This window comes from Meleagris gallopavo, chromosome 9 (genome assembly GCF_905368555.1).
Source record: "Meleagris gallopavo chromosome 9, MGAL_WU_HG_1.1, whole genome shotgun sequence".
NCBI lineage: Eukaryota > Metazoa > Chordata > Aves > Galliformes > Phasianidae > Meleagris > Meleagris gallopavo.
The window spans coordinates 15,405,975-15,428,417 of record NC_139412.1 but is presented as its reverse complement, the minus strand read 5'-3'; the positions used below and the strand labels follow the sequence as shown (position 1 = coordinate 15,428,417).

The following is a 22,443-nucleotide window of genomic DNA, read 5'->3' as shown; positions in this document are numbered from 1 at the left end:
TTTCTTTAATGACACTAAAAACAACCATAAAAATAAAGCCCACCTGAAACAGTTCTATAATTTGTATGTACTATTAAATGGACCTCTGAATAACAAAGAGCAATTAAAATGGTTATAAAACTTGATATTCAGTTGATATCTTTCAATTTCAAATATTTTCCTGTGCTTGGTTCTGTAATGTAGTTATGTTCTCTATTCCCCTGCCCCCGGCTGGAATTGAGCTATTGACCTAAATGCCTTATTTATTTTTAACATCTATTTCTTGAAATTTCAGCTTTAACAGATAGACAGGAGAGTGCACTGATTGAAATAATGCTGTGTACAATTCGACAAGCAGCTGAATGTCATCCTCCTGTGGGAAGAGGAACGGGGAAAAGGGTAGGAGCCAAAATCCTACTTATCTAGAAATGTGCAAGTGGCTGTGTGAGGAGGACTGTGTGGGAAGAAGGAAAAGGTTTTAGGCTGTTGCTACTGAGGGGACTGAATTCAGAAATTGAGTTTGTCACTGCAGCCTCCAGTGTCTGACAGCCACGGTTCTTTCATTTTTTTCATGACTGTAGCACGTGTTTAATGTTGTTTGGACTACTGTATTTGTTTTCATTGTTAAAGATACAGGATTGATTTTAAAGGAAGTGTTGGTTGGAAAGAGATCAAATTCAGTATTTGGAAAAACTACAAAGCTAGTGCATAATAAGAGAGAGGGAATATGTTTCACAGCCTCTTTGAAGGGAACACAGTACAACCAATTGGCTTTTCTCTGATCATATGAGGTTAATGTATCTGATTGTCATTTCATTAATGGCAATGAAAATTTGCTCCAGAGCTGCTGTTGTCATTTTCTAACAATACAAATATTTCAGGTGCTGACAGCAAAGGAGAAGAAAACCCAGTTGGATGACAGAACGAAAATTACGGAACTTTTTGCAGTGGCTCTTCCACAGTTGTTAGCAAAGGTAAGTTTAATTCCATCTGTAGCTGATGGGCTGTTATTAAAATGATAAACAGGAGCAGCTTGTGTAATTAACTGTATGGCTTACACAACTCTTCATTTTTTCTTACTAGTTTTTACTAATATTCTATTGGTCTGTGGTTAATTGTGTGGTATTATGTCCCAAATTTTTTTCATTAAAACTTCCTTTTTCCTCATCAATCTTACAGTATTCTGTAGATGCTGAAAAAGTCACCAACTTGCTGCAGTTGCCACAGTACTTTGATTTGGAAATTTATACAACAGGGCGACTAGAAAAGGTAAGGTAATGTTTAAGATCACTTCACACAAAAGGGGTGAAAAAGCCACAATCAAAAGAGAGAATTCTAGCTTTCTCTCTTGAAATTCAGTCACTACTGTAGGTGCAGCTTTTTTTATTAAGTGTGACTCGCTTTATTGAAACCCTCATTGAGGATAAGACCTGAACTTAAGCTGCTCTTGTCTCTGTTTTCTCCTTCTCAGATGCACTGTGTTGCTGCATTGTTGAGAAGCAAGTAGGTGGAAGTTACTGGGGTCAAAAAAGGAATAAAATATTTAGTTGACAGCGTAGCCTAAAGGTGATAGAGCAACAATAAGCAACTCGGGGTGAGGAGAGGTATATGAGAACAAGTGAAGTTGGTTTCAGTGCTTAGTGCCTGGGTGTTATGCAACTAAATCTTAATTTATACAGCTTCTAAGACCATGTATAAATTTTGGTGTGGGTGGGAGATAAGTGCTTCTGTGTTGTTTAGTTGTCATTGCAAATTGAAGTGTTAGATAAACGCATACTGACAACAGCAAATTTTTAATTATTTCCTGAAAAGACATGAAATCTTTAGGCTTTGAAAGGCTTCTACTTCATTTCAACTTGTGAATTTACCTCAGAGTTTCTTCAGGTTTCTGGTGTACGGTTTTAATATGTACCGTAGTTCTGACAGGAGGGAAATCAATAGAAACAAAATGAACTTACTTGTAAGTTTTCCATATGCATTATGTGTTGTCACAATGCCCATGTGTTTGAGTATTTAGGTTTCTTTTCCTTGTTGTTCTTGTAGCATTTGGATGCCTTACTGCGACAGATCCGGGACATTGTGGAGAAGCACACAGACATCGACGTTTTGGAAGCCTGTTCAAAAACGTACCATGCTCTCTGTAATGAAGAGTTCACAATCTTTAACAGGGTTGATATTGCAAGAAGTCAGTTAATAGATGAGCTGGCAGACAAGTTTAATCGACTTCTTGAAGACTTCCTACAAGAGGTATTTTGATGTAGAACATCAACTTACAAACAGGAGGGGAATCAACTCTTTGAAAGGGTTGATAACTGCAGGACAAGGGGAAATGATTTTAAGTTGAGGGAGAGGAGACTTAGGTTGGATGTCAGGGGCAAATAGTTTACAGAGAGAGTGGTGAGGTGCTGGAACAGCTGCCCAGAGAGGCTGTGGATGCCCCGTTCCTGGAGGTGTTCAGTGCCAGATTGGATGGGGCCCTGGGCAGCCTGGGCTGGTATGAAATGTGGAGGTTGGTGGCCCTGCATGTGGCAGGGGAGTTGGAGATTCATGATCCTTGAGGTTCGTTCCAACTCTGGCCACTCTGTGATTCTGTACTTTTCCTGCTCTTGTAAATACATCCAGTGTTTTGGTTTGCCTTCCTATGCAAGTCAGTGAGTTGAGGATATGAACTGCTGTTCCTTTATATCAAGACAGTGATTCTTGAATCTGCTTTTGGACAAATATCTTTTGGGAATTGGAGATATATTTCAGATAAAGTGTGACATTGTGTGACATTTTCACTCACTTTGAAGCTCGTGGTTTTGAGATACGTAGCTTTGTTGTTGTACTGGGATTCTCTTCAGACTGGTACTGTTGCCACCAGTCTTGCCTCTGATTGCACATTGCTGTCGATAAAAGCTCAAAATCTCTGGAAAACACTTCCCCTGCCATCCTTGAATTACAAGCAGATGCATTTATTAGCTTGAGTGTATTATTTTGTTCCTACGCTGTGCTAATTAGAAGAGATAATTTTCTTACATGTTATTTAGTGTGACCCTGTGGGTCTCTGACATTCAACTAAAACTTGTTTCTCCTCCTCTTTATCTGTGATAAGGAGCATGGGAAGCTTCTTTGCTAACTTTTGGCCACACCTCTCAGATGCAGACATACTTTTGCTGAGCTTTGCTCCTGTCCCTCCTGCTCATTGGCCAGCACTGGGACTCCACCCCACCATCACAGGGTGCATGTGGCCTCGGGAGGGAATGCAGTTATGTCCCATTTGTGAGGAGTAGACAGAACAGGGGGTAAAGCAAGGAAATGAAATGTCAAACAGGAAAATGACAAGTATCTGGTAGGACTGGTGAAACCCACAAGGCTTTGATAATGTGTGGCTGCAGAACAGTAACATGCAGGGGACTTGTGTGGTCCCTAGCATGCTGACGAAGGCTTTCCATGACTTCAGGTAGTTATCCTATGTACTTCAATAGATGCCTTCATGAACTTTTTCTTTTGGCTGCTTTTTTCTCTTCAAGTGCAAGCTTGTCGGAACTTCTGGGGAGATTAAAACAAAACACTTCCCATATCCCTCCCTCTTAAAGACTTTCTAAGACTTTGTGATTAAAGTAAGATTGAGGTGCTGACCCGTGGCCCAACTAGTCCAGTATCTATTGTCTGACAGTGGCCTCTGCTGGATTCTTCGGAGAAGATGGAAGCACCTACATTATGCATTGTGTTCAAGTAGCCTAAGTTTCTTTTCTCCTTCTCTGTTGTACCCCTCCAAGCCCTCCCCCCCCACCCCAGCATATTTTTCCTTATGCTGCTGACTGATTTCTAAACGTGAAGGCTGAGTGCTCTTCCTGCAGCTTGGGGCATGCCATGCATTACCTTCTCTCTCAAACTCTTCAAATCTTCTGAAAACAAATACACGGAATTGTTAAATAATTTAGATGCAGTTCTTTTTACTGCCTTCCCCCCATCCCTCTTTTATTATTATTTTTTATATTTTTTAATTTTTCTCTTTGAAGTTCCCTGGTTTGCTTAGTGTATTTTGTTTAGGGTTTCTTATGATATGTTTTCGAAATAGGGGGAAGAACCTGACGAAGATGATGCTTATCAGGTCTTGTCAACATTGAAGAGAATCACTGCTTTCCACAAGTAGGTAGAACTCTGCAAATACCTGTCAGGGTCCAGGTTACGTAACTGTGGCTGTTGTTGTAGCTTTTGTTTTAAAATTTGATAGCTCTAAGTTTTATGCAACCTGTGTTCTAGTCTGAAAGTTGGAGTGTCATGTAGAACACATCACATCTCTTGAATATATTAAGAAATAAAAAACTGAAATCTGTTTTGTTTTGTGCTGCATGGTGTGTGTGTGTGTGTGTTGTGTGTGTGTATGTATGTATCGATGTACATGTGAAAAATGGATATTAAAAGAACTTAAGCTTTTAGCAATTATTAATATAAAATTAAATTACAGAAGTGATGTTTGTTTTACATTTCTGCTTCCTTTCTAATGCTTCCAGTGCCCATGACCTGTCAAGATGGGATTTGTTTGGCTGCAACTACAAGTTATTGAAAACTGGCATTGAAAATGGAGACATGCCAGAACAGGTTTGTAACTAAAATCTGCTCTTTAGGAACAGCAGTAAATAGCTTTTGTTGCTCTTTTTTTTTTCTCAACTGGCCTTTTTCATCTAATATATTGTTTTCTTTTGGATTTCAGATTGTTATTCATGCACTGCAGTGCACTCATTATGTAATCCTTTGGCAGCTAGCAAAAATTACTGAAAGCAGTTCCACAAAGGTATGCCCTTTTTCCAGATGTATTTGTAAACACACATTTTTACTTACCTACATGTCATCTGTTGGGAACTGTGATGGAATGGATTAAAAATCAGAGGTGTTTAATTCAGAAACAGTTCTTCAGAATTCATCATTCCAGCAATGGAGTGCTTGACATTTAAGTCATACTATTTCTTTGCATTATTATGTTTTTATTATTGATGCATACTATGTTTAAGTTGATAGAATTTTAAGAAATTTTAGTAAAAAAACGGAATGTCTATTAGTCTAGCATGGTAGCAGTGCTAAGGAGGAATAGGAGACCACCACTACCACAGTAGCCTTACTGCTCTGAGTAGTGTGAATTTGTTTGCAAACTGAAATATTGGTGACAGATCTGTGAGAAGCAAAACCTGTGAGATAACAAGAGTTTACACGCTGTCACACTGCTCTGACTGCTCAGTGTGCTGCAGTCTTGCTTTGTTGCTTTTCACCAGTCCTTTAAATGTGTGCTATGAAGACATTTAAAAAATTAAGCTACATTTGAAATTTCTTCCTGAAATAGTGAGAGGGTCTTTTCAAATTCTGTTTGTAGCAATCTTGCAGGACAAAGCTCTGGCCAATGCCCTATTTCCAATTTCACTTCATAAAATTTTGGAGGATGGATTGTGTTTTCTTGTGTCCACAAGATAGCACAGCTTGCAGAGAGTGATGAGGTGGTTTGCTTTGTGATGTGCCTAATGAAAGGAAGATGGTTTTTGGAAAGCCAACTATTTTCTAACAGACTTGATGAGTTCCAAAACATTTTGATGATCTTTTAAATTGTTCTATAGGTGTATATATAGATGATTTTAATAAAAGATTGTGCTCTGAATGCACATGAGCATTCTTTTTTTGTGATAGCTTTCCACACCCCATAGGAGGGGTGAATGTTGTGCTCTTACATCTGAAATTTCTGCACTTTCTGTTATTGGAGTTACTGATAATGCATCCTTTTTCAGAGCTGGAATTAGAAAATCCTTGAGATGTGTTTTTGTAGGTTATTTTTTTTCTAAATACTTTGCTATTGTTACAGTTAATTTAAGAAAAACATGTTGTGGACATCTGTTGTAGTTTACTAGTGAGAAAACTACACATTAATAATTCACAATCAGTAAATTGTATTTTTAAATTAATAATTCATTGTTACAATATCTTCGTTTTTTTAATGCTGATGATATGATGTATATATTTTTACTTTTCTTGATTTTAGAATGTGATAATGTGAGCATTGAGTGGAGGACAGGAGTGGAGCAGCATGCTATGTAACTTGTGCTAACATTTTTTATGTTTTAGTACTAGAACATTTGTGGGAGATCGTGGTATCTTTATATTTTCAGTCACATTAGGATTTCATTAATCCAGTGAGTAATTGTGGCCTTACTGACTCAGTCATTTGAGTCAGTTAAATAAAAAATTGGTCAACATACCAATGTTAACATGTACAAAACAGGGAATGTCAGCTACAGAGTGCATAGCTGTGCTGTTGAGAACTCCTTAAGTGAGTGAAGGACTTGGAGGCTTTATTAGCTTATTCTTTAAGAGAAGCAGCAGTCTGAGTTTTTTTGTAATAAGGATTAAGATTTTACCACAAACCCAGAGACAGAAGCTGAACTAAATTTTGGGGAGTCCTGTTGGAAATGAAGTTTCACTTGGCTGTTTTGCAGTAAAATGAAATTTGTGATACTGTTCAGCAGGAATGAAAAGAACTTACGTGAAAAAGTAGGCTTTATTCATACTATTTTCTGCTTCTGAATAATAAAATCTGGTAAATTAAAGCTTTTATAACTGTAGTGAAGTGAAGCCTTTTTTATTATATTTAACTGCTTGACTGCTGCCAGACATTCCAGGTACAAACAAAAGTTCTGTGACTTCTGTTCAGTGTCAGTGAAACACAACTGCAAAGAAGCTGAAATGCAGACCCAGAAGTGACTAAACAACTGTGCCTGAAGATTTTAGTTCTAACAAAAACAAACTGCTAACTGCATGCTCTTTGTGAACAGGGTGACTAAGTATGGGGATTACTTTCATAATATGGGCTGCTTAAAATCAAAGCTACGTAGGCAATTTGATTTTTATTAAAATTTCAAAGGATATTTTTGTATAAAGGAAAGAAGATTTTCCTGTTTGTAGTCCTCTTAACATTGCTAAGCAATGTGAATGGTAAACGTTGAGAGAAAAGGTTACGTGTAGTGAAAGTGTTCTGAAAACATAGTGAAAGAGTCTGTCTTAATTAAAAAAGAGGAAGCAGCTGCTGCTTTTCGTCCTGCTGCTGAGATTAAATGACACGTTGTACCAACGCGTTACCTGTTTTCTTGAAGGGAGAGACCTGTTCTGTTTTAGATTGCATGACAGGTTTTTACATTTCTCAGGGGTATTCCTTTTTTGTCTGCCCCAGTGCTGCTTCGTATTGTGACTTCCCCAGTTCTGTGTGAGCTGGAATCTGTGTGTATGAGTAACTGAAGTAAGGGCTCCAAATAAGCTGCGTGTGAGTGAAGATATTTGGTATTTGTGTCAGTTTGATACTTTACTTGCTCAAAATCTATTTCTCCAGAAGCAGTAAAGCTGCTTTTAAAAATTATTACTTATTTTCTTATAGAAGGGAAGAAAGCCCCAGCCCTCATCTCACACTGTGCTTTATCCCCAAGCAGTGAAATTAAAGAATGAATAGTCATACCTGATAGGTGTGTCTGTTGTAGTCACAGCTACCTAATAGCCATCCTTTGGGGTGAATACTCAGATCATTTAAAAAGAAAATGCACTCTGCTCTGAAGTTTTTGTTGCTGTTACTATTCTATTTTATTTTTAATAAAGAGCTTTGTGAATTTCATCCCAAATTCCATTTCTGCCTTTAGTACAGAGGATGCCAGAATTGAGGAAATTGCTACTTGCTACTCTTGTTTCTGAGTTTAAGTAATGCAGTGGATTTTCACTGACAGCATGTGAGGTCTGTGGTGGATTGCTCTGTGGGTGTGCATACACTATGTGTGAATATGAAATTGAAAAAGCAAAACTGTTACATCAAATCCTTTTCTTTAAAGGAGGATCTTCTACGTCTGAAGAAGCAGATGAGAGTGTTCTGTCAAATTTGTCAGCACTACCTGACCAATGTAAACACTGCTGTTAAGGAACAGGTGAGTGAGAACATTAAGGTTTTCTAATATGATACTTCAGAAGATGTGTGAAAATACAAGTAAGAGAACCTTTTCAAACTTGATTCTTTCTAGTAACTTCAGATAGCAGAAACTTTATTTGGAGTATGTTTGTTGGTTTTTTTTTAATTACTGCTTTTACTTTATTTAAACAATGATAGACAGATGCACTGTATGAACTTTTCAGTTTGTGATTCAGGTGGGAGAATTCCATCTCAAGACTTGGTTGTCATGACACGCATCTGTACTGGAGCATTGTGGGTTCATAGACTCAGAGTTGGAAGGGATAGGAACAGCTATATAAAAGATAAAAGTTACCTTTTTCTTCTGTCTTGGAATGCTAATATTCCCACATTTCAGTTATGATGTGTATGTGCTCAAGTACTCAAGACCCATGAAGAAAACAGCTTTCCTCCTCTCACATTAAATAGGTGGGGACATACCTGGGCAACTTCTCTTGTTACTGCATACAGTGTGTTCCTCAGTTCTTCGTAGCCCCAGGATTTTGTCTGTCTGGATCAGGAGAAAAAGGACGAGGCGTTAACATGCATGTGTTTATGGATGCATGCATGCACTATAACCTGAGGGATTTCACTGTTGAGAGACAGCATTTGTTTTTCTTGGTCTTCTGCTGGTACACTTACACTGTGGTCAGTTGTTAGCAGTATTAGTTAAGAGAGAATTGGAGACCATTCTGTCAAGTGTCTAGAAGCCTCAATTATGTAGTGCTCATAAAAGAAGTGATTGGAACTTGAGATCTAAAGAATTGAGCCATTGAGTAACGTTGCAGATTTTGCTTGAGTTCCAGTGAATTGCCTTTTTACTTTATCAAGTCAGTCCCTCATACAGTTATTCTTCATTGGGAAGAGTTTTTAGCTAAAATTACGTCTGAGGAATCTACAGACTTAAAAGTGTGTAGGTGTTTATTCCTTGTGAGTAGTGCCTCTTACCAGGTAGGAGAGAAGGGTCCATGCTTTTTGAAGAAAAACACAGACATGAAGATGGGGGATTGGTTTTTATTTTTCTTGTATTTTGAATAGGATTGAGATATTGCCGTGAATTCTGAGGGTAATTGAGTCAAAGAATGGGTTCAGCTGCAGGCACTGGGTGTGTTTTGTTCTGTGTTCAAATAGTTTTCTGGCCAGAATGTTCATAGGAGTTTCAGGTTCCACTGAAGGACATGGATTTCTTATAGCAGGATTATTTCTAAGTGAATGCCATGAACAGAATTTGAATGCTCAAACTTAAAAGCCATCTCAAGATGAGGAAGAGCTAAGCTTTTTTCCGTATATAGTTGTGATTTAAACAAATAGAAAAAAGGCAGGAGCTCTTTTTGCCACAAAAGGTAATCAAAGCCTGGTTGAGCTTGAAGTTGAAAATCTGGTCTGCTTTGTCACACGAGTGCAGCTTTGCAACACTTGCTGTAACAAGAATGTTTTCTTTCTGGAACTGAACAGGCGTGTTCAAGGTCTGAATTATCTAGTATCAAAATCACAAGGTGTAGAGTGTGAAAGTGTGAGTAACAAAAAATACTGAATTTCTCAGTAGGTCTCCTTCAAAGGCTGTGTAACTAAGGTGAATGCCCTCGACATTAGAATTGCCTCAGTTGTGTACCTCGTGTAGGTGTTTTCCCCTTCTAATCCTATGAAAGGGGGCTTCAAGAGGAATGTATTTACTTCCATGGCTGGGAAAGGGTATTTTCTTTGAGGAGTTTGAGAACAGATCTGTTCATTGAAGTGGAAGAGATTAGATTGATAGGTACATCATGAAGCAGTGTGTTGTCCTGAACAGTGTCAGTCTACGTATGGGTGGGTCAGACTTCTTGGGGACGCAGTACAGACGCTCACATCCTGTGTCAGATGGACAAGTTTGCCAGCAAAATGAAAGAGGTTGGTTCCTTTTTTGGAAGTAAGATGAACCTTAGGATCTGAAAGGGTTGAATGACCTAAGTTGTGCTAGATGTTTTACCAATGTGATTAATACGTATGTATTTAACTGTTTTTTAAAAAGCAAAAACTGGACTGTTCTGTGGTTGATGCCCCAAAGTTCTCAAGTGACCTCACGTAGCATTCTTCTAGCAGAAAGTTTTCATGCTCCTTGCATTTCATTCTTAAAATACTTTGATATTTAGCTGTCTTCATCCATGCAGCATCTTTGTTTAGGTACCTGATCTTCATACAGCTGCCTCATGTAAGGAGCTCTTCATGTTTTAAGTTCCAATTGGGCTCTTTAGTTGATTAGGAACTTAAGAGGCCTGTGTGCACCATTGGGATCAGTGGAAATGCATGATTCTCTGTTTAAATAAATTGAAACTAAATGCCACTTTCCAAACAGATATTTACTAAGGTTTCTTTTGATAGGCTTTCACAATTCTGTGTGATGTTTTGATGATCTTCAGCCATCAAATTATGACAGGAGGACGTGACATGCTGGAACCACTTGTTTACACTCCTGATTCTTCACTGCAATCTGAGCTACTCAGTTTTATTTTAGATCATGTCTTCATTGATCAGGATGATGATAATAATAGTGCAGGTTGGTACAAAACTTAAGTTTCCTTCATGTGATTTGCCTTCTAATTAATTAATACATTTTTTTGCCAGTGCTAATTTTTTTTTTCTTCTGGCTGTGGTAATTGTGCATGAGCATGGAGATAGGTTTGACTTCTAAATGTCAACAGTCTGGTAAAGCATTTTATGTTTTGGAGATGCATATGATAATAACAATAAAAATTTTGTTTCATAGACACCAATATTACGTGTCTCAAAAAGGGAGACTTGTCAGTAGGCACTAAAGCACGTGGCTGTCAGAACTGAGATGTGTGATTTTTCTAAATCCTGACCACTGGCCCAATTGTTCTGTATTACGCTTAAATTAGAAGTATTTAAACCCAACAGTTTTCATGTTTCAAACTCTTTCCAGACGGACAGCAGGATGATGAAGCTAGTAAAATTGAAGCATTGCACAAAAGAAGAAATCTACTTGCAGCTTTCTGTAAACTCATTGTATATACTGTGGTGGAAATGAATACTGCTGCAGACATTTTCAAGCAATATATGAAGGTAAATCTGAATCTTAGTGGTGATACTTCTTAGAATTATTAAAGTACAGAAATTGAATTTTTTTTAGTTGTTATTTAATTTGTTCCTTGTGAGATAACTGATTAAAAGTATGAAGTGTACAAAAACTCCAAGGCAGTTTGTAGGCCTACTAAAGTTGTTCCTCCTTGAGAGGGGAAAAATGGCTGAGTTGGTTTCACAGTTCCTATGTAGGCAGTGGGGAGGGAAGAAGGAAGCCCTGATAATTATTTTAGGTTTGTTTCTAGTTAATGTATTTTCTTAAGTACGTCTGTTTGGTGGTCTGTTTTTTCTTCAGCTAGAAGTTTATCAAGCTTTTTAAGAATCTTCTCACAGAGATAAATTGTATGTCTGGCTTCATTAAATAATTTAAGCTTGAATTTTTTGGAGGAGAAGAGAAAATTGATTTGCAAGTTTTCTTCCTTCCCTGCCCCCTACCCTCACCCCAGGAAAGAATGTGCTCTTTGTATCTGTTTCTGTCTTTGTTAAATATAAAATCCCTTCTTAGCTCCTGAGATTCACAGCCACAACTGAGTTCTCATTTTGTGAACGTGTTAAAACTTTGCTCCTTAGTGATTACATTAAAAAAAATTAAAATCTGGGCAGCCTGCTTTTGCCTGAGTGCCCTACATATGTTTTGGATCTCTAAATAACTAATTGGGTCTTCATTGAACTTCAGGTACTTCAGAAAATGAACAGGTGACTGTCTTCATTGGAAAAACTGCTATAAAGTTTTCTATAAGTGCTTACATTAAGCAAAGAAAATAAATAAAATAAAAACCCTCCCCATCAGAGTCATAGTAGTTACTAAAAAGATTAGATTCTAATCTCATACCCTGAAGGTGGTGAAGATGTGTCATTAACAATTGTGTCATGGCCTTGAAGATAAATAGGTCATTCTACCTCTAAAGTAACACCAATGACATTAAACCGTAATGTCACGTACAAGCATGAACATGTTAGTATTTTTTTCCTTTTCAGTGTCTGAATTCTTCTTTCAAATGTAATGTTTTCAACTAGAATCAAAAGCTAACCTATTGTGTGATTTTTTTCCTAGTATTACAATGACTACGGTGATATTATTAAAGAAACAATGAGTAAAACAAGACAGATAGACAAAATCCAGTGTGCTAAAACACTTATTCTTAGCTTGCAGCAGGTAAGAATGATTTATGATATTTTATGCATGAAATTCCATGCAGTATATCATGTGATGTTGCTTAATAGCTCAGGTGAGGTATTAATGAAAAAACTCTTAGGAAAGGTAGGGAGAAATAGACTGAAACACGTTTTGTGCAACTATTTGAAAAACTGGTGAAAGCTTTCCTAAATGTTGTCCTACTGAAAAGTCTGCAGAAGAGCCCTGCACACACCAACCATTGCAACTAGGTGATACCTGGTTATTCTAAAACAACGCTTTAAGCCACAAATTCAGAAATGTGTTGTGAAATTTCTGGTTAACCGATTCGTGAACAGATTAACAAGGCAAAACACTTCCATATTGTGTTGTGCTACCCTTCTCCACGCTCTTTAAAACCAGTCTTAGTCATTCAGTATTTCTGATGTGGTAGGGACTTGAAATTAAATCATATTTTACTGCTCTTTTCAGTAAATGAGCTTTTTTGAGAAATTCAGTCAGGAGTTGGATTCCTCTGCTTACATGAGCCATCTCCATGAATCTTATTTACAGTATTGAGGAGATCAGATCATTAAAACACATCACTGCAGACCACTTTAATCCAATGTAAATCTTTGCTCTTGTTGAAAGGACAAAGCTATCCCAATTTGTCCTCCTTCCCCACCCCTTTATTTGAGCACTAGAGCTCATGCAGTTGCATTAATCTAGTTGAGAATTATCCCAAAAAAATCCTTAATGAAGCCCCTAAACTGATCTATCCGTATGGATGTTATTGCCAGTACAGGAGAAGGATGACACCTTTCTTTTTTGTAGAGCATGACTTTAGCTGGTGGAAATTGCAACACAAAATATGCAACTGAAGTCTGTGTTGTCCTTGTACAGGTTTTGCTGTACTTTTCACCAGAGTTTGCAACTACTTGTGATAGCAGGAGAATTCCATTGTTAATCTTTTCTGCCTCATAAGCAACCTGCCCCATATATTTTAAAGGGAAGACAGGGGAAGTAGATGTAATAAGTACAATTTCATGCAAAATAGGAAGGCAGTCACATTACCCTAATGGACAATAGGAATGGTAACATGAAATACCCAAATATTTAACTATATTTGGTACCTTCCACATGTAAAAGCACACAACCTGCCCCCCAACTAAAGAAAAGCCAGTAAAGCCAAACCACCTTAAACATGTGAGCTAGCATTAAAATAGAAACTGAGCAGAGAAGGAATACTGAAAGTGATAGTGGATAAAGGGAATAACTGAGCTGGAGTGAGCTGCAGCAGCATTAAAGAGCTATGCTGTTGTGGTCCAAAGTCAGCTAAGTCTGGTTTTATTTTATTTCCTTCATTATTCTCCTTTATGAAAAATATACAAAAAATGAGTTACATAGGAGTAGTAGTTTGACAGATTGTCATAAAAATGCCATGTTAGAATTTCACCCATTTGTTTCTTCCCTGTTAGTGTGCAGATCAGGGAATCATAGACGTCCTGCTTAGGGAAGTGCTGAAATCTGTTGTCTGACACATTTGGCTTGATGCAATCCTTGAAATGTACACGTTGTCCAAGCTGATCTCAGACAACAGGAGCCTTAGCTTAGCTTTCCTACACCTGCACGTTTGTCTTTTGGGTGTCAGGCTGTAAAAAACAGTAAAAAAAAATGTAAAACACATTTTACTGAAACTTAACTTGGTACAAAACTTGTCACAATCTTTTTTAAAAATAAACTAAAATCTCCTTTTTCATTTCAAACAGCTTTTCAATGAAATGATTCAAGAAAATGGTTATAATTTTGACAGATCATCACCGACATTCAGCGGCATAAAGGAGCTTGCTCGACGTTTTGCTTTAACATTTGGACTGGATCAACTGAAAACAAGAGAAGCTATTGCTATGTTACACAAGTAATTGTGTGCTTTGTATTACTTCCTCATTCGTAAATGCTTCTTGCCTACCATGGCTGAAATATTTTTCTTTAGTCTAATGCTGTTAGTTTAATACAAACTGCATCAGCACTACAGATGTTAATTTTATATGTCACCTATTTCTAATTTAGTTGGTGACTGAATGGTTGCTTTCTTGAAATAGGGAAAAAGTATTCAATGTTGGTAGCACCCAGTGCTTAGAGCTTTTTCTACAGTTTGTGCCTTACGTTTTTTTGTTTTTAATGTTTTCTTAGGGATGGCATAGAATTTGCCTTTAAGGAGCCTAATCCACAAGGTGAGAGCCACCCACCTCTGAATTTGGCATTTCTTGATATTCTGAGTGAGTTTTCCTCCAAACTTCTCAGACAAGACAAAAGAACAGTGTAAGTATTTTCTTGGTATCGTTGGTATTTGTAATGATAACCATAAAAGGTGTGCCTCTGAATATGCATGTGTGTGTTGCAGTAACCTAAAATAGAACCTCAGGTTCATAAATACAACTTCACAGTGATGCAGTCAAATATAATCATAAAGGATAAATTGTATTTTACTTTTGTTTTCTCACTTTATGGTGGATGAACAGAAATCATGTTCTGAGTTTCTCATTACAAGGCTTTTTTGTTAAGTAGATGAGGAGTCTTGGGTGATGATTTCAGTAGTTACTTATCTTGACAAAGTAATGTCATGTTGCAGATATTTGGCATCTTTCTAATTAATGTTTTCCACTTAAAGGTATGTTTACTTGGAGAAGTTTATGACCTTTCAGATGTCCCTACGAAGAGAAGATGTGTGGCTTCCTCTCATGTCCTACAGAAACTCTTTATTAGCTGGTGGGGATGATGATACTATGTCAGTAATTAGTGGAATTAGCAGTCGAGGATCTACAGTAAGAAATAAGAAAACAAAGCCAGCAACAGGGAAACGGAAAGTACCTGAAGGTAGAACTTTTCTCATTTTAAAATTTACTACAGCAGTTACTCAGAAACTGTACTCGTTGATCCCTCTTAGTTAGCTTGAGTGAATTGGCTTATTTTAATGTTTTTTTGTTTGTTTGTTTTAAAGACAGAATAAGTTTGTGTGCATTTTAGTGGAAAACCTGTTAATCTGAGGAGTTTGAATAGCATTAACATTGAGGCACAAAAAGAAATAGAGACACTACGTTGTATTAAGTTAAGAAAATAAAAGTATTCTAGGGTACTAGCCAGGGCTTTGGGGGGTCACATGTGAGAATTTGTGAACAAAAGTTAAAGAAATTGTTTCTCAGTAAGCAGGAAATACATTTGTTAAATTTACACATTCCGTTTTAGACAAGTTTTAAAAGGTTTAATACCCAGTGTTTCCTTCTAGCTGAAGAAAGCAGCAGTAGTGACAGTATGTGGATGAACAGGGAGCAGACAATGCACACACCAGTCATGATGCAGACACCTCAGCTTACTTCCACAATAATGAGGGAGCCCAAGAGATTGCGACCTGAAGAGAACTATATGGGTGTCTATCCTATGCAGCCTGAACACCACCAAGCTCCACTGGATTACAAGTACGTAAACACGTAGGTCTGCGTTGTGTTAGTGTTCATACACAAAACAGTTTTTGTTTAAAATAGAATAATGGTCTTTTTAAGCACGCAAGTAACGTGGATGTTGGCTCAAAGGCAACAGGAAGAAGCCGCACGACAACAACAGGAGAGGGCAGCGATGAACTACGTCAAGCTGAGAACCAACTTGCAACATGCTATGTGAGTGAGAGTGGAATGTTACTGTGGTATTTGGGAAGAGTGTATTAAATACAGCATTACTCATAGATATCTTAAGAAGGACACGTTCTAATCTTTCAGTGCTATATTTCTGCCTGTGCCATACTTACATTTGATCTAACATTGACATGAAAGCTGAGAGTTGTCCTGTAGAACTAGATGTCTGGTTGTATAGATTGATTGTCATGCAGGTCTTCTGTAGGACTTCCCAACCTAGACAGACATTCCTTCTTGCCTTGTCATAAGGCATGGGAGAAAAGAACTAGTTCGTTTCTCTGTTGAGCATGAATAGTTTCATGGAAGTCTCTGAATTAGATGTAGCTTTGATCTGCTTATTGATTTCTCCTGCCTCTCAGTACCCATTTGGAGTAGTCCCACAAGATTTGCTCTTAGAATCTTCTAGCTGGTTGAATACTTCCTTTAATAGTAGTTAGGCTTTTATTGAATTACTTAACATCTATCTAAAGGATTTGTCGTTTATTGGCAGTTTTTTTGCTGAACAACAGCATTTTAAATGTTCACGTAAAGCTTCAGTGCTAAACAATATGCTTTTTCTTTTCAATCCAGTCGGCGTGGCACAAGTCTAATGGAAGATGACGAAGAGCCAATTGTTGAAGATGTGATGATGTCATCAGAAGGGCGAATTGAAGACCTCAATGAAGGCATGGATTTTGACACCATGGACATAGACCTAGTAAGAAACTTACTTGTCCTTTTAGTTAGGTTTAGATTTGGGTTTCTGCTTTTAAAGTAAGGAGGCTGGAATCAAATTTTCCTTTTGGTGAAACAAAATAATTGATGTTAATCTCTGCATTCTTAAATGCCTGCGTGCATATTCCATTTTATTTCAAACTGCCACACAGAAATCAAACACGTAATAAAAACATAAGAAAATCCGTGCCCCATAATTTCTTATCCCTTAAGACTGAGCTTCATTTATTGCAATTGAAGCACTCCATATGCATGCTCTGAAGTCACTGTTAAGGTGTTTATTTGCTTACTTTCTGTAGCCACCATCGAAGAACAGGAGAGAAAGAACGGAACTAAAACCAGATTTCTTTGACCCCGCTTCGATCATGGATGAATCGGTAGGTTAACTTATGTAAGAGGAAAATAATATTAAATCAGTCTTAAGGTTGCAGCACTCTCTTCAAGTTCTAAATGGGAAGAATGCAATCTGTACACTGTCTTCAGTAGCTCGTTTTGGCAGACTGGAACAGCTGATGAAATACTTTTTGCTGTAATTCAGCTTTATAACTAAGGTATTTACACGTTTGTAGGATTTTTGTTCTTAATACTTTACATGTAGCTGTGTCAAATTCAGACATCTTTATATCTGAGAAAAAAATGCAGAAGTTAGTAGAGCTTAAAATAAAATAGAAACAACAAAAACCTGCATACACAATTTTAAAGCAACTTCCCTGTTACGATGAACTTAGCTGAGTGACTCTGGTGACATTACCAATTGTCAGTGTTGGATTGTTTGGGATTTTTTAAATTGCCATATTAACTTTTACTCATAAGTAAGATAATGAAGAAAATAAATAATAGAGACAATACAGATCTGTGTTTATGGAGATGAGAGGTATTTTTTCTTTCCATATGAAGTTTTAGGTCCAAAACATCCGAAGTCTGTAGTTTCTGCTTGCAGTTGCCCTTTTTTCCGACTTGATAAATCTGCAGTCTCTATTCTCTTTTAAAAAACTGCATGAGGGATTCCTTCTGTCTTGAACCACTTGTAATGTATGCAGCCATTTTTGACCTTGTGTAGCTGGTACAAAATTACACTGGAAATAACAAGCTGCAGCAACCCAGCAGAGGACAGTACAGCAAGGCTTCCTGGGAATCTTGGACAGCTTGGTGGAATTTGGAAGACGGTTACATATTTTTACAATATTGTTGCAGTGTGAATCTGTTCTTGTTATGAGAGAAAAGAAGTCTTAAATACTGTTTTAAATGCAAATCCATATATTTTGTGCTAGTGCTAATGAATCAGATTAGGTTGTGCATCTAGCTATTGTGTGTTGTTCTTGAAGTAACAGCCAGAAAGTTGATCGGTTTTCTGACTTTTTATTTTAGAATAGCTCTTCCCTTCCTCTTCTTAATTTCAGTTCATTGATCTGTGAAATGCCAGTCATTTTTATTCTGACAACACTGAAAATGTGGTCTTCTGCGGGTGCATCTCACTCAATTTCAGCTTTTCAGTTTCAAAAACTAAGAGTAGGTTTAATCTGTTACTGTTAGCTAGTTTTCTTCCGTTACTTTATTTCTCATTCCTTTTACCATCATCCCACCTAAGCCCAAGATTTGCTAGGCGCTCCTTAGCTGCAGTTTGGCAGCGTGGCCACACGATGGCAGTCAGCTACAGCCTCATAGCTCTGCTAGCTTCTGTCCTCGGTTCTGAGGCTGTAGCGGTGTCCTGCTTGTCTGTGCCAGGAGAAGCTGTCGTCTGTTTCCTGCAGGGAAGGAGAAATGGCCCACTGAAATAAGTCGGTACAGTCAGGGAGACGTGATCTAGCAGTGCTCCCTCCCAGTTGGAGCATAGCAAGAGTGGTTGAACTGGAAGCAGGACTGCATTAAACAGCTGCATCGCAGAGGGGAGCTGCTCTTAAGCATAAGCTCCACCTAAATGAATTTAACTGCCTAGATGGGGGAAGCTCTATTAATGCTAAGAGTAATTTGTCTTAAAGTAGAGCTATGATTGATCACTGGGTATTTTAAATGTTTGACATATCAGTGAGGATACATGCTTTCATTGGCACAGAAAATAATGTGGCTTGCTTCCACTTGGGAAGTGGAATCTGATTCTTTGTTTCTGGAAAGCTTTCCATTTAATCATGTAGCGTTCTGAAGGACAGTACTTTTAATTCTAGCTATTTATGGGTGTTTTGTCTTTTGCTTTTTCACTCTTTTCCTGGCAGAAATAATGTTTTTAACACAAAATATGAGGCTGGTGTCCCAGCTTGGTGCTGCGAGCTGACCTGTGGTTAGGAACATGGGCATGGCAGCAGCCAGCACGTGGAGTATTTTGTCTCAGGCTGAGTTGCCAAGAACTGCACACCTGATTTCAGGTTAAGACCTATAGAATTGCCGTTGTCAAACAAGTCTAGATTAGGCAACTAGTTAAAAATGACTTTGTGATTATTATCTAAAGTAATTAAAGCACAGTTTTTATCGCATTCCTTGCAAATCTAGTTTGTTTCAAGTGTGGGGAAAAAATTTCTATTGAACGAGGAGCCCTTTCCATATTATGACATGAATCAGAAGTGTGGTAAATTTGGTTTGGAGGAAAAATAAACTTACAATGCCTTAACGTATCTTGAAGTGTCTTAATCTTAAATCATATATTAATTGCTTTGCTTTTGTTAAATGTGTAGTAGACTACAAATTGACACCGTTTCTAACTTTTTTTTTAGGTTCTTGGGGTGTCAATGTTTTAATACCAGAGCAGCAAATAAATCAGTGGTGAAGTCATTTTCTAAGTGGAAGAGGAAGTTTTTTCAATACAAAATTGTGGTAGATACAGTGAAATTCTGAACAGATTTTTCTCTAAGGAGAATGACATGCTTTCAAGATCAAGTGCATTGAAGGGGCAGTTTTGTTTGCCTGAAAAAAAAAAAAAAAAAGAAAAAAAAAAGAAATGTAAAGGACAAGTAAACAATTTGAGGATAAGCTACACTTTTTGTTGGAAAAATCAATATTTTATTTATGTGCTATCAGTTTATTTCCGGATCACAAGAAGTATTCCCTCTTAGTTTTAACCTAACAGTCTGAGAGGTGTTTGGTACAGATTTGAGCTCCTCTCTTCATACATTTGCTGGCTATACTAAATAACCACGAGCTCTGCTGGATTGCCGTTTACATCCACAAAGTGACGTAATAGTTGGATTGATTTTCTTATGGTGATAGAACCAGAAGAGTGTCAGTATTTTAAATTAAAGGCAAACTTCAGCAACAGAATGTTTGTATGGATTATCAAAGCATTATGTGGAGCAGAATTATAACCGCTTTTTATCTAAAACACTTTTATTCCAAAAGCTTCATGCTAGCCTTCTCAGAAAGGTCCAGAAACTACGAGTGACCAGAACGTAACAGGTCTCAGTCATGCTTGCCCATTTCCAACCCTGAAAGTTTGCTTGTCCTTTAAGAAAAATGTAATGTTGTGAAATTCCTTCCAGTAGTGCCACTGTATTTTGTCTCCAAATAAAAGAAGCTTATTGTAGTATGTTTGCAGAAAAATTCTAAACAAAAATTATACAGCTTATTAGAGTGTGGGAATAGGGATCTAAATTTTAAATAAAATTATATATATATATAAATTGGTGCTGATTTTATAATTGCGCAGTTTGTTTAGTTTTTTCTTACTTTTAAATTCCAACTTAAAATTATGAGGTTTCAGAAATATATTGAAAGTTTAACAATGTTTAAAAATAGAAGAGCATGAGAACTCATGCTTTAAAAATGATTTTTAAATTTGTATTTTATATTGTTTTATCTATCTGTCTTTGCAAGCAGTCTTCAGGTTAAAGATACTTCTAACAGGTTACAGTACATTTCCTCTGTATGTAAATTAGATTGGATAATAGAAATTCATAAACAACCCATAATCTTCTTTGAAAGCTAAGCTTTAAACTTCATTTTGTGTCCATTCACAAATAAATTAAATTTGGTCTAAAACAGAGTGGATTTATGCCATTTTGACATCGACTCATTTTGCAAGGCTTAGGCAGCTAGACATCATTTTAAAGGAAATATTAACTTATATTACATATGTATATTTTTTGTCAGTTGTCTCTCAGTTCTCAAGGTATATTATTTTAATCATTCCATGCCTTAATACGCTTGCAATACAAGGATCTCCCAAATGGGCGAACACAAAAGGCTTCCTGTTTTTAGACTTGGAAATTAAACATTGGGCTGTGGTAGCCAAAAACCATAGGTTATCTAAAGGATCACGATAAAATATAATTATTTTACTAAATCATGGGATAACGACAAACTCAGAACTAGATCTGCCTAACTCATTTTGCATAAATAAATACTCATGTCTAAAAGTACTGCCTATATTGTTTTTCACACCACTGCATTTAATAGAACTGCTGAGAGGACTGTATATATGATTTTAAACTTAAGTTGATTTTTCTTACTCTTGAAGGAGTGTTTCTTTGTGAAAGCAGTTCTTACAGCTTTGTTTTCAACCAGCTAAAAATGTTTTATATATTTACCTTAACCTGTTGTCCTCCACATTCTATTGTCCTAATTGTACTGTTTTCTGATTTGTATTTATGTCTTGAGACAGTAACTTTTTGAATAAAAATAAACCTGCAGTATGTTGTATGTTTGATCTTTTTAAATCGGGGATAGGGGAGGACGGTGAAGAAAGGGGAACGAGTAATGCAAATGTTATGTTTATAGAAATCAGAATCTTTTTCCATGTCTTTTAAGTGTTTGTCTCAGAGTTGGGATAATGTATGGAAAACTGCACTGTTTTATATTTGTAATAAATTGTACAAGTTTTTAAAATGTGAATAAAGCACTAATTGGGTTAATAATTTAAAGTAGAAAAGTTATGCAATCATGATTGTTTGAAATATGCTTTGAGTTCAACTTGTTAAAAGAATTAGCGGTGTAAATACAGAGCGAGCTTTTCCAGAGGTTAGTACCTGCAAATAAAATTTTTAACATTTGTATAGAACTTTTACATGCCAAGAAATCGATGGTTAATTATTTTTGTGTTACATTTTTTAAAGACGTACCGATAGCCTTTGTGCTGCTTTCTTTTTCCTCCCACCCTTGACCTGCCGTTCCTCGGAATGCTTTTGGTTCTGGTACTGTCGTAGCCAAATGGGGCCGCTGGGTAACGTCAGCTGAAATGTGGCTGACTGTATGTGCTGCTTTCCAGTCCGTCTGTCTGTCATGCCCCTGAGAAACGTTGTCAGCTTAACTGGCAAGACAACACGAGGGGAGAAAGCTCCCTTCTGGTAGAAGCCCCTACGGGATCCCTTGTGAAGTCTTACTGCTAGTACTTCTCGTCCCTGTAGTGGAACGGGATGGGCTTTCCTGCTTCCTCACTACAGCGTTCATTCCTGGCTAAATCTCGCTGTAAGTTCAATAATAATATCTCGTGGAAAGTGGTTTTAGTAGGTATAAGCTGGTAACGCAAGGAAAATACCTTCACTGTTCAATGTACAATCTGTTCTAGTCGGAGCCTTTGGGTACAGATGCCTGTAAATGAAAGAAACCTGACTTTTGAAAGGATATGTGATAAAAATGTAGAGAATAACAAACGCTTCAAAGAAAGTGAAGGCTGTCCTCTGATTCACTGAAGAGGCCACAGAGAAGGTATTGACACTGAATGAAACTGAAAGGAAATAGTCATCAGATACTCTGTAAAAAAGTATTTCCTGATATTAAACAACCAAAGAGAATATGTAAGAAGCTCATGATTGCCGTTGTTTTTTTTTTTCCCCTTTGGATGGTGCGTTCCTGATTCATAAAGCTTGTTTGAGGGTCAGGTAATTCACTTCTTCTCTAATCTAGGTTTAACTAGGCAGTTGCCACATCAAATTATTACTCTTCACCGTTTTCCAGGTAGTTTACACATGCATTTTCCACAGCACACAGCTTCA

The 22,443-nt window shown here is 37.2% G+C and overlaps 1 protein-coding gene and 1 long non-coding RNA gene across 5 annotated transcripts in view; one reads left to right on the top strand and one right to left on the bottom strand.

Annotated features, from left to right (window-relative positions):
* The window catches only part of STAG2 (STAG2 cohesin complex component), a 70,060-nt gene extending 48,919 nt beyond the window's left edge, over window positions 1-21,141 (top strand). For 2 of the 4 annotated variants that reach the window (XM_085230888.1, XM_085230890.1), the window contains exons 16-34: window positions 275-378; window positions 861-953; window positions 1,159-1,248; window positions 2,023-2,226; window positions 4,043-4,113; window positions 4,479-4,566; window positions 4,679-4,759; window positions 7,818-7,910; window positions 10,289-10,463; window positions 10,851-10,990; window positions 12,063-12,164; window positions 13,892-14,040; window positions 14,316-14,444; window positions 14,794-14,999; window positions 15,409-15,598; window positions 15,683-15,796; window positions 16,382-16,508; window positions 16,825-16,902; window positions 19,231-21,141. In XM_085230888.1, the coding sequence (XP_085087014.1) occupies window positions 275-378; window positions 861-953; window positions 1,159-1,248; window positions 2,023-2,226; window positions 4,043-4,113; window positions 4,479-4,566; window positions 4,679-4,759; window positions 7,818-7,910; window positions 10,289-10,463; window positions 10,851-10,990; window positions 12,063-12,164; window positions 13,892-14,040; window positions 14,316-14,444; window positions 14,794-14,999; window positions 15,409-15,598; window positions 15,683-15,796; window positions 16,382-16,508; window positions 16,825-16,902; window positions 19,231-19,254 (2,258 nt within the window). In that variant the 3' untranslated portion in view covers window positions 19,255-21,141. Of the gene's footprint in view, window positions 1-274; window positions 379-860; window positions 954-1,158; window positions 1,249-2,022; window positions 2,227-4,042; window positions 4,114-4,478; window positions 4,567-4,678; window positions 4,760-7,817; window positions 7,911-10,288; window positions 10,464-10,850; window positions 10,991-12,062; window positions 12,165-13,891; window positions 14,041-14,315; window positions 14,445-14,793; window positions 15,000-15,408; window positions 15,599-15,682; window positions 15,797-16,381; window positions 16,509-16,824; window positions 16,903-17,422 lie in introns of all 4 variants that reach the window. The other 2 variants (XM_085230892.1, XM_085230891.1) reach the window with 2 other exon arrangements.
* LOC146543787 (uncharacterized) lies at window positions 17,303-22,232 on the bottom strand. The gene is made up of 2 exons (XR_014885056.1): window positions 21,571-22,232; window positions 17,303-18,270 (listed from the first exon to the last, which is right to left on the bottom strand). It is a non-coding gene; the product is annotated as an uncharacterized LOC146543787 (long non-coding RNA).
* Window positions 22,233-22,443: the final 211 nt, after the last annotated feature.